This window comes from Adelges cooleyi, unplaced genomic scaffold (assembly GCF_023614345.1).
Source record: "Adelges cooleyi isolate 19-005CV unplaced genomic scaffold, UGA_ACOO_1.1 ACOO_flye_CR_arks_rails_tigmint_CR_PRNA_574, whole genome shotgun sequence".
Classification (NCBI taxonomy): domain Eukaryota; kingdom Metazoa; phylum Arthropoda; class Insecta; order Hemiptera; family Adelgidae; genus Adelges; species Adelges cooleyi.
The window spans coordinates 12160987-12171969 of NW_026096268.1; the positions used below are offsets into that span (position 1 = coordinate 12160987).

At 39.4% G+C, this 10983-nt stretch overlaps 2 protein-coding genes across 2 annotated transcripts; one reads left to right on the top strand and one right to left on the bottom strand.

Annotated features, from left to right (window-relative positions):
- Positions 1-1917: 1917 nt before the first annotated feature.
- LOC126843207 (centrosomal protein of 78 kDa) lies at positions 1918-3119 on the top strand. The gene is made up of 2 exons (XM_050580581.1): positions 1918-2297; positions 2372-3119. The coding sequence occupies exons 1-2, from the start codon at positions 1918-1920 to the stop codon at positions 3117-3119; spliced, it is 1128 nt and encodes a 375-aa protein (XP_050436538.1).
- A 309-nt stretch (positions 3120-3428) lies between these two features.
- LOC126843208 (dynein regulatory complex subunit 3-like) lies at positions 3429-5386 on the bottom strand. Its single transcript, XM_050580582.1, has 3 exons — positions 4464-5386; positions 3878-4402; positions 3429-3663 (listed from the first exon to the last, which is right to left on the bottom strand). Exons 1-3 carry the CDS (start codon positions 5384-5386, stop codon positions 3429-3431), a joined length of 1683 nt encoding a protein of 560 aa, XP_050436539.1.
- Between the last annotated feature and the right edge of the window lie 5597 nt (positions 5387-10983).

The window sequence follows — 10983 nt, forward strand, 5'->3', positions numbered from 1 at the left end:
CGCGGTTAGGACCGAGCACACACACACACATACTTATGTGATAGAGCGTAGGTATGTGTGTGTGTGTAAAGGGGAAAGAAAGAAAAATTGAAAAATAAAGTATTACGAGATGACGATGGGGTTTTTTTTCTTTCCCAAACGTTTCTCCAAATCGTTCTCTGCGCTGCTGTGCGTGTGTCACATGTTGTTATCACGATGCCCGGAATACCGGATGTATTATCATTATTCTTCCAGGAAATTAAACGCACACACACACACACGCGCGTCGTATTCGCGATATCGGTAATAATAATATACCACATATAGTATATTGTATGTAAAACAGACAGGTACATCGCGTTTACTTGAGAAACAGAAATATTATTTTAGAAAATACTGTCAAGGTAGCCGAGGTGTCCGTGATTGACAGGCCACTCACCACTCTCCTTCCCCCACCCCTATCGTAGAGTCTTAACAGTCGGTAACTGTTATTTTACAATTATTCTAACCTAACTTCACCGAGCCAATATTTATATTATTTGCTATAGCCACGACGAATATTAAAGAAAATGTTAAATAGTATGATTTTTGATGGCTTGGCTAATTATGAACTTGTAAGAAACTATGTAGGATACTGTGGAGGATATAAAATATTGTTTGTATCGTTTCAAAAGGCATAAATTAGCTTTTTTTTTTTTAAATTCGGACAGGCCATCAGAATATTATATACCATTAATCATTGTAATCAAATTTGTCGCAGTTTTATAACAAATACCTATAATGTAATAATTATGTCGATTGTATAGTCGTGGCAAACTGTAAAGGATAATGTTATTCTGTATTTTTTTATTTTTAACGCAAATCATCATAACAAGTCACTACATCTTTCGCGTACAATACATTTATGCGAAAACTCGGTTTTTATGCTTATATAATATCACTTAACTGATTAAAATGTAAACCGAGTTCGCAGCTCTCCTCGAACGAAGAAACCTTATTTTACAAAACGTCGTGTTGCATTTATGAATTTCATTTTACTCACACACACACAAATGCCTTGTGCGGTTGTACGTCGAAGAGGCTGACACTTTAGTTGGCGCTGTGGTTGTAAAATAAGTCTACAAAAAAAAAAAAATATATTACAGTCAAAAGCGGCGGAAAACGCAAAGCTCTATTTAAGCGTACTATATGGAAAACGGGTGTTTTTTTTAACCAGATGAAACACTTTGAACGACAAAGAAGGCTGTAATTTAAAATGCACTGGGCGATAAAATAAAAACGCAAGGTAAAAAAAAAAGTATAAAAGAAAAAAAATGCACACGAGTTCACCGAAAGCAGAGGTGATCGTCGATGCGTGTTGGTTAAGAGATGAACACAAAATGATAGGGCGGCCATAAAAAAGAGATAAGGCGTTCTCGGGGTGGTTTTTTTTTTTACAATTCCTTTTTGTTGTATTATTATTTTTATCCGATCCAAGGGTCGGGGAGGTTTTGCCGAAAATTATGTAATCCGGTTGTCGCCGCCGTGTAGTGTGTATGTATATACCGAAAGAAAATCATCATCTTTGACGGCGGAAAAAAAAAAGTGTGGCGCAGTTCTCACGGAAATTTTCCTTTGCGGAGGGCTCGCGTGTCAAGTGTGCCGTGAAATTTGTTGTCGAAAGTTGTTATTAGGGAAGTGTATATAAGACCATAGAAATGCACGGTTAGGACTGTGTGAAGAGATCAGCTGCCGGAATAATAAAAAAAAAAAAACTAACACTCTTTGAAAAACGCGTTACCGATAGCAACGCCGCGTCCTATTGATCTTTATCTTTAACGTTGAAAGAATCGGTTTACAATAAGCATAGGTGTATACTGGACAGTGCTCGTCACGGTGGACATTTTCTATTGACCAAAAAAAAAAAAAAACATAAGTAGTCAGACCCGATCGATCACAATGTCTGTGTCGAAACCGCGCCCGTCGCTTTCTGCAAACTCTTCTTCTTGCGGCAGCGCTGCGACAACACTATCCTACAGGAACAAAGTGCGAAACCTGACCACGTCCGCCGACTCGACGGGAAAGAACAACTTCGGTGCTTTGTACGCGTTGGCCTGTGTCAAGTACAGCACCCGTTTGTCGCATTGTGTGAAGATTAGCGATAAGAAAAATTCGGTCGAGATCACGGGCGACCGCATGAAGGCCGACGACTGGCAAGCAGCCATGGAAGCTCTGAGCAACGACACGGTCACTCATCACGTGCTCATCAAGAACAGACGACACCCGGACATCATCGCCAGGAGTTACGACACGCTTTCCAGCGCGTTGTCTGTGCCCAAGTACGTCCGAAATTGCGGTACCACACACAAGATAAAAAAAACTTAACCCTTCTTGCTGTCTTATAATTTTGCAGAAATACCTCAGCGTCGAGCACGCTCTACGTTGTCAACACCATCGCCGGGTGTCTGTGCGAAATGCTATCGAAATCGCACGCACTGCTCTGCTTGGAAGTGGAAAACATCATGTTCGACTGCCACGCCCTGAAACGTCTGTTGACGGGCATTTCGGCCAACAGCACGCTGCAGCACTTGTCCCTGGCCTACTGCCGCCTTGGCGACGACGATTGCGTGTCCCTGTGCAGGACACTCCGGGACAAACCCAACGTCCGTTCGCTGGACCTGACGGGATGCGCGCTGAGCCCGTTTGCCGGCAAAAACGGCGTGGTCGACCTGATCAAAAAGCAGCAAGTCCGGCGGCACGAGGAGTGTTGGGTGCACTCGCTGCGGTCCAGGTCGGCCAACCCGGACGCGATGCAAGGCTTGCGCAGATTAACGTTGAACAACAACCCCACGTTGGGCGACAACGGCGTTGCCGACCTGCTGGAATCGCTGAAGGACGACTTCTACGTTAAGGCGGTGGACGTGCAAAACTGCGGGCTGACCGACCGCGGTGCTCAGCTGGCGCTGTCCACGCTGATGGTCAACAACACACTGGTGGTGTTGGACTTGCGGAGAAACCCAAACGTTTCCGGGTCCATGTTGGACACGATCATGACAAGACTGTACGAAAACAACACCGACGTCGAAGAAACGAAAAGATGGAAATGGACAAAACTAAGAAAAGACAACGCGTTCAAGTCCACGAGTTCCTCGATTCGTTAAAAACAACCAACGCATATTTTTGTTTTTAATCTCTGCATACATGTTTGTCATAATAATATCATGTTCATGTTGACATCGCATAATTCATCCATACAGTATAAAAAAAATAAACGTACTATCTACATCGAATCGTCTTCAAATTAGGTTAAGTTTTTTACCAACTGGAAAAATATTTATTCAATTTTTCTAATGGCCGATTTTATGGTAAATTACTATTGTATATCATTCGTCATTTATATAAAATATAAGGGACGATTTAAACTTTGGCTTTTTTTATATTTTATGGCGAATTTGTTATTGAATTTGTGTTTACATAATAAATAAGTGCGAGCGCAAGACCGCTTGAAACGACTGTCTTTGTATTTCTCGAAAATTGGCGATTTCCTCGCAGACCATTAGATATCTCTTTTTCTCTTTGTTTTTTAAATCGTCAATCCTAGTTTTCGTCCAGTTCTTTATGTCGAAATTAAGTTTCTCTTCTCGAATGTAAATCGCATCCATGTGCTTGTCCGTGGATTTGTACGTGGCTTGAATCATAGCGAACCTTAAGCCAAATAAAAATATGAATTATAGTATAGGTACAATTATCGACACTATAACGTTATCATTTTACATGCAATTTACAATACACGTTGGATGGCAAATGAAATGTTGTAAAAACAAACATAAAATGGGCTCAATCAATGTCGGTTTTTTACAATTTTTTTCTTGTAAACCTGTTGTATAAACTAATATTATAATTATCGTATAATATGTACCTGTCTCCGCCGAAATGATCTAAACAGAACGAAATATCTTCAGCGTTGTCGGGATTGTTCAAGACCATTTTTACGGATTCGCTTAGCGCTTGGGAATAATCGTTTTCTACTTCACGCAGATCGGCAAACCGTTCGACCAACGGCTCCAGGAAAATCTTGAGTATGTCTTCCAGATTCTTTTCGTACTTGCCTATCATCGTCACGATCGACTTGTTCATGTAAAAGTTGTTCAGGTGCAAACGGAAACACAACGCTTCCGTCTCGTCGGCAAACGATTGCTCCAGGACTTCCACCGAAACCGCGTATACACCACCACCGTCAGAATGTTCCACGGGCTTTGATTGGGTGGAATTATTAATTTTCGATTCTTCGTTCGTGTCGTACTGGCCGGCTATCGTCTTCATCCTGAAATACCTGACGTTTAAGAATTCGCAAATCATATTGCGACCTTTGTCGGTCCATTTCTTCTCGAACGCGTAATAAGCAAGGTTGAACTTCTCGGAAGCCTGTTCCCGTTGCAAAAGCCTGAAATTGACAAAATCGACTATCATCGACTCCTGTGCGTGCGACGACGAGTGAACCTTACGTGTCCATTCCCATCCGAAACACCTCCTGAGTGATTTCTGCCATTTTTTTCTCATAGTCTGCGTACGCAGCCTTCACTTCGGTGTTGAGCCTTCTAAACACTTTGCCGTCGCTGTCGTTTTGAAATAGATAATCCACAAAGCTGTCGGCATCCAGGTTGTCTACGAATGCTAATTTATGCGCGATCGTCTCTTTTTCTCTAGCTTCTATCGCGCTATCGGCTAAAAACAAAGCGTCGTCGGCTGCCTTTTCTCTGCTGGTCACTTTGGGCTCCAACACTCCGGCAGACGATCGTTCTTGGTCCGTTATGAACACAGAGTTGAGGTACTGTAGCCTGGGAAACCGGCAGACGATATAGTTCCTCGAGTTTACCGCATCTTTAGTGGCCGGGTTATCCAATATTTCCATGCACTGTAATTTCTTAAACCGTTTCAAGTACAACAGCTGCCTCAAATCACTGATCATGTTGTCGTTGATAAAGAACTTCTCCAGCAATGTGTTTGTCTCTAAATTTTCAATCTTAACGATCGAATTGCCGGCCAAATTTAAAAACTTTATACCGGTCAACTTGTCGAGATTTTCTATTTTAACAATTTCATTAAACGACAGATCCAAGTGTTCCAGTTTTACAAGCGAATCCAAGTGCTCGATTTTTTTTATATCGTTTTGAGCCAATTTCAAACGCCTCACGTTTGTCGGCAGTCGCAAGCCGGTAATGTGCAACATTCCCAGCATGGACAAGTCCAACTCGACAATTAGATTCCAGTCAAAATGCGGTTCTAGCGCCAGTAGACGGGCGACTTCTTCGTTGGATTGATGTTTCAAAAATTGTTCTTTGATGAAAGCCGACGAAAGGATGAACTTGGGATCATAAAAATGATACACAGGATCGTCGTAGAGTTTCTCTGCGGGAATGGCGTCCATTTTAAACGATTAAAACAACCAGAAAACGCCTAATATTTATAACAAACAATCTAAATGGGTATTATAAAAAGTAATTTATGTTGATATGAACGAGTATTTATAAATTAACGGCGATTAGTAAATAAATGATTGAGTAGTCATAGCTATTTCCAACGTCAATTAACATCTATGTGTATAATAACAATCTAGTATATATCTGTACAAAGTATTAAAATATAATGAAAAACATTGCCGACTGTGATAACTAGCTCAAGTGTGTTTACAATCTGCAACGCAGTTCACGTTCCGGCAAACGAGCGACTTATAAAAAGGGGATATAAATGTAAGCAACACGGGTTAAAACCAATTACCTTCGGTGGGCCGGTCACCACCCTTCGCGGTGCTGTTTACACAAGACGCGACCCGGTTTCTTTCGTGTACACAAGACCGTGCACAAGCTGTTTACTTTTAATTCGGGCGAAAGTTTCGATTAAAACCGGGCGCAGCGTTGTCCACCTAATTGGTTTCTTGATAACACTTGAGCCTTTTGCTAGTATATTAACTGCGACCGGGCTTCGTCTGAACGGCTTGAACGCGCTCTACTTTTCCCGCACGGAGACTTTAACCCTCTACACTACTGATGTATTTTTTTTTTTGTTTTTTTTTTTTTTGCGACACCCTTTAGTGACGTTTTACAATAATATAATTCCAATACGGCGGAAACCCGGCGACGACCCGGGATTTTTGTCGTCACGTCTTCCACGGACATTGACAGATGTATCGAAGGATATATCGCCGCCGTGCGCGGATGTGTGCTAGCCAAGACGGACGGAGAGAGGGTGAAAACGCACCTCGCCGAGGGCAACGAGGAAAAGATGACAAATAGTCGTCGCGGACAGACGTTCATCATTCATCCCCGGTGGCCGGGGCCGGTACGTGGTCGTGCACTAAGTGTTAAGTTCCACAGTCACCGTGCCACCTCCTCGAGACCGGGGTTTTTCACATCATAAATCAAAAGGCGTGTGTCCCGACACTTTCTGTTGGGAAACCTTCGGCTTTTTCTTGACGGTCAGGTCCGTCTCATTCCACCCCACCCCCCGGCCCGCCCCCGTATAATATTATAATCGCCCAATAAACCAATTTGCCACGGACCCCCAAAGAAACCGTATACATGCGATGGACGCGATCATAAATATCCCGGATGACATGATTCTTGATCCGTGTACGAGAGCGACGAGGAGGAGCTGTGCTGTTTTACCGTATTAAAAACGACGACGGCCACCGCAGCGTGTCAATTACAACTGTTCGGGTTTCAGTTTTCCATCCGGTAAATTGAGTATTGTTTGTTGTTGGACAATCGATTGATTTACCATTGAAAACGGTGATAAATTATTATAAGTACCAACATCTAATAATATATATATATATATACGGTTATAATAGAAGCGTCATTATAAATTCAATCGTCAACACAAATAGTTAGAGAGCACTCACGAAAATCCTTCAAATCCCATAAACAAATAACCAGAATTTTTTTTAACCGCGCCAAGCAGACAAAATCATCTTCGCCGAGTAGACGAGTAGCTCTACAACTTGGCATATTAACAGGTGAAATTCTAAAGCAAATTTCATCATAACAAAAATACTCAAGTTATTCCTGATGTTTTATTTTAGTACTAATAATGTTAAATTGAAAAACGACTGGTCCTCGCAATCAGGGCGTGGCACAATAATGATTTCAACAGGTCGGATCAGGATTTTTAGACTCATCATGAAAACAGAGTAAAAAGCAAAGCGAATGATGTATTTATTGGTATAGTACACACATTACACAGGAAAATTATGCCTCGAAATTGTTCTGCCCCCAAAACCCCTTCCTTCAAACCAACCCGGGTCGTCTCTTTATGCGGAATATTATTCAATTTGCATTGCGCTGAGAACAATTCGCCACAGTCGCCCAAATAGAGTGCAACGATGATTGTTCGCCATTTGCTCGATGGCGCAGCACCGTAAGTCGCATAGACGAGATCGTTTGCACACTTTTAGTCGACGGCGTTGTGTGTGTGTATAATAAAACACCCCAGCGGTATATTATGGGGCTAAAGTTTACAATATATTCAAATAAACCGAACAGACGTTCAATCGGATTCGGGCCGTCTGCGTTAATAAATTATTCAAAAAAACACACTCTTTTTTTTATTTTATTTAGGTATTCCTACTATATTCGTCCCACTCGATTTATTTTACCAGAAAACCCTTGTTCCGGATGCGCCGACATCATCCCGTTTTACGACAAGCGCTATTAAACGGAATTAGTTATGCAACCCCGTGCGATTGGCGGCATGGTGGGCACACACATATGTCGAACAGGAAGTAAAGGGTACCCGGGGAAAAAGAATATTGTTGCGTGGAAAAAAATAATAATAAAAATAAAACGCCATTGGCAATAAAGCGTTATCTGTTTGTGTTTGGGGAGTTTATAGCGTCATTAAGGAGGAGACGAGGAGAGCGGAGTCATTTAGTTTCAGCAGCCGATTACTATTTCAAAGTTCCGCTCGTCTATTAGTCGTACACATAAACCGAATACGAAATTTATTGGAATCTATACGTACAGGATATATATTATGCACCGACAAAATATGCGATAAAATGAAAAATATTTAAATTTTAAGTATTGATACTGAGCATAATATATTTTAAGTCTCTCGAGTTTCGATTGTATACAACATATGGGATTACTGTGCTTACTATAGTTTGCAACAGAAAATTTGTATATATAATTTAACATTGTAAATTTGTATAATAAACATACCGAAGATTGAGTTTCTTCAGACTGTAATTTAAATTATATAATATTTGAAATTTTTTCCAATTTTTAGTAATCATTATTTGGCTACAAAATGTTTTTAAAAAAACACCAAAATCCACATCTAAGACCAGTTTTGGACTTAAATAATATTAGAAAAAGAATATTTAAACAAATTTAAAAAAAATTTTCCAGCTTTCAAAGCATACAAGTTGAAAATTATATGGAAAAGCATGTTTATCAGTATTTTATGGAAGCTATTACTAAACGCGGTACACAAAATCTAATATGAATCAAATAAAATCCAGATATAAATATGAATTTTTGTTTTTATGCAATATTCTAGTTGTGTTCGTCAAAATCTAAATTTAACAGACTTTAAATAATATTTTGTCAGAAAACCAAGTATAATTTACACGAATATGCTAATACTTATAATACTTCCTATAAATATTGTAAATTTAAAAATTATTCATGAATTATTTTCAAACCAATATGGCACCTACTTAACAAAACACTTACTAAGGTATTAATGTTCTAATTTGTATGTAGCACGTTGTGTATGCATAAATTAATGCGCATTGATAATAACACATTTATTAGACAACGTATAAAGTATGAAAAACTGATGCTAGTAGGAAATAAAGAATGTAGACTGGAAAAAAGCTACGACAAATTATTATCGTTATTAGTTATTATACATGGTTATAATTATAATAAAGTACTATAAAATAATATTCTAGGTCTCTACACGAATGAACCAGTAACCACCCAAGTGTCGACGATGAATAAAACATGAACGCCGCGCATCCCACAGGAACGAAATATCCAGAAAAGCAATTGACAGTTAATTTTCACTCTTGCTGAAACCTTGTGTGTGCGGTAACCGAGCGCAGTGATTAAAGTGGAAAATGGAATTTAACGCGCACAAAAGAGGCGCGAAAGCTATTCGGTTACACGACACCTACAACGTTATTATATTATATACAATACGCAGCTTACCCGTTGTGATGGTATTTACGGAATGAAAAACTCGAGTCGACTTAAAAGGAATATATTATTTCCCTTATCGATGCAAAAGTCCTCGGAGGGATTTGTCATGAAACATTAATGTGTCTGCGCGAGCGGTGCGGCGGTTCAATTAACCGATTACCGCGTGTACTTTGATGGTTTCAAAGGGCGTGTAATTAAAAACGTCCTCGAGTTGTATTTTTTATCTTTTTTTTTTTTTTTACATTTACTTTTACTTCCGCTATACCTATCTGTCGACGCCTTTGTGAACTCTCTCGTGCCCAAAAGACATTATCGCGTTTCCGGTTTATGCAAGTGTCGGCGGGTACCGTTCGATACTTTTCCACCCTCGCCCGACTTGAACAATTTTTCCTCCAGACTATACAGATTAAACCAGCATAGAGTGTGTACATAATATAGTATATAATATTATATAATACATTGGTACGTTTATTATTATTCCACGGCGAACACAATATAATAATACTGACATGACACATGTACTGAGTATATTGTACTACTTTATTTTTATAAACATTTATTTGTACCTATTACGTTAAACCAATTCCTTTTCACGGTTATTTAAAATGTTTACCATCTTGCGGGCTACAGAAGGTTAATTATTAGTATTATTATTGCACGTTAAATTGTAAATCTCATACCCTCTACGGGGTATGTACGGGGTAAACAAGGAGTTTGATCGACATGGGATAATAATAATTACATTGCGCGTTGTTCATATTGTTGATGATACGCTGTGTATAGTAGGTAGTTAAACACCATTGAAAATCGAATTTCGCCATTGGCTACTCGACCCGGGATGTGGATTCGACCGGACACTGAATAATGAGTTTAACATGGCCTTAGCCGTGCACAGCACTGTTTCGTTATGCGATTGAAATTAAAGTAAGGATTACACGCTATATTATATCGGGGTCAAAATCCAACCCCTCGGCGGGGAGGGGGAGCGATGAACGATTTACCCGAAAACAGTAAAAGGGACGCATATTGTTTGCCGATGGACTTAGGATGATACGACAACGTGCCGAAATTGAGATGTTCACGAAAAACCATTACGGTAACACAATTATTACTACAACATATTCGTATCCGGGAAGAGGGTAGCTGTTATAGCGGTCCAGTGATCGACGACCTGCGTTTCCCCGGAGGCTGTTAAGCTAATGAACCGGACGCGCCGAATGCAAAATAAAACTATTTAAAACGCCAATGTTGCAGGTTCCAATAAGCACATATTATATTTAAATGAAACTCTAACAATCCAAAACTGATTACACCTATAATTTACAACTTTAAATATTTACAAATTGTCTGTAATCGTTATTTTTTATGAAAACTATTAAAAAATTATGATTATTATTCCTACACAACAAACAATACAACTACCTACCTAATATATATATGAGACGCTCAGATGCCAAACCGATTAACACAAATTGCGAATAATAGCATGGTTAGATTAAAAAAGTTGTATAATTTTCAGTGGCCCAGATAAATAATTCCATAGTTGAATTTTTCACCACTAGAGTGCGCTAAGTTCATTGGCAACTGTACTTACATACATTGTTTCAAACAACTTTAACTGCCTGTCCTGAAAAATTTCATTTTAGGGAGTTAATCGGTTTGGCTTCTGAGCACCTCATATATAAAAAAACAATCGAATACCCTCTGAAGATTTTCTAAAAAGTAATTCTAAAATGTATTCATAAAAACACAAATATTTTTTCTATAATATGTATAAAAAAATCGCCTTTTTCCTTTTGCGGTCTAAATTTGATCTGAA

Coding starts and splice junctions, on each gene's coding strand:
- LOC126843207 (XM_050580581.1), top strand. CDS start 1,918: ATGTCTGTGTCGAAACCGCGCCCGTCGCTTTCTGCAAACTCTTCTTCT. Junction 2,298..2,371: donor AGCGCGTTGTCTGTGCCCAA/GTACGTCCGAAA, acceptor ATAATTTTGCAG/AAATACCTCAGCGTCGAGCA.
- LOC126843208 (XM_050580582.1), bottom strand. CDS start 5,386: ATGGACGCCATTCCCGCAGAGAAACTCTACGACGATCCTGTGTATCAT. Junction 4,403..4,463: donor TTTCGGATGGGAATGGACAC/GTAAGGTTCACT, acceptor TGTCAATTTCAG/GCTTTTGCAACGGGAACAGG. Junction 3,664..3,877: donor GATCATTTCGGCGGAGACAG/GTACATATTATA, acceptor ATTTGGCTTAAG/GTTCGCTATGATTCAAGCCA.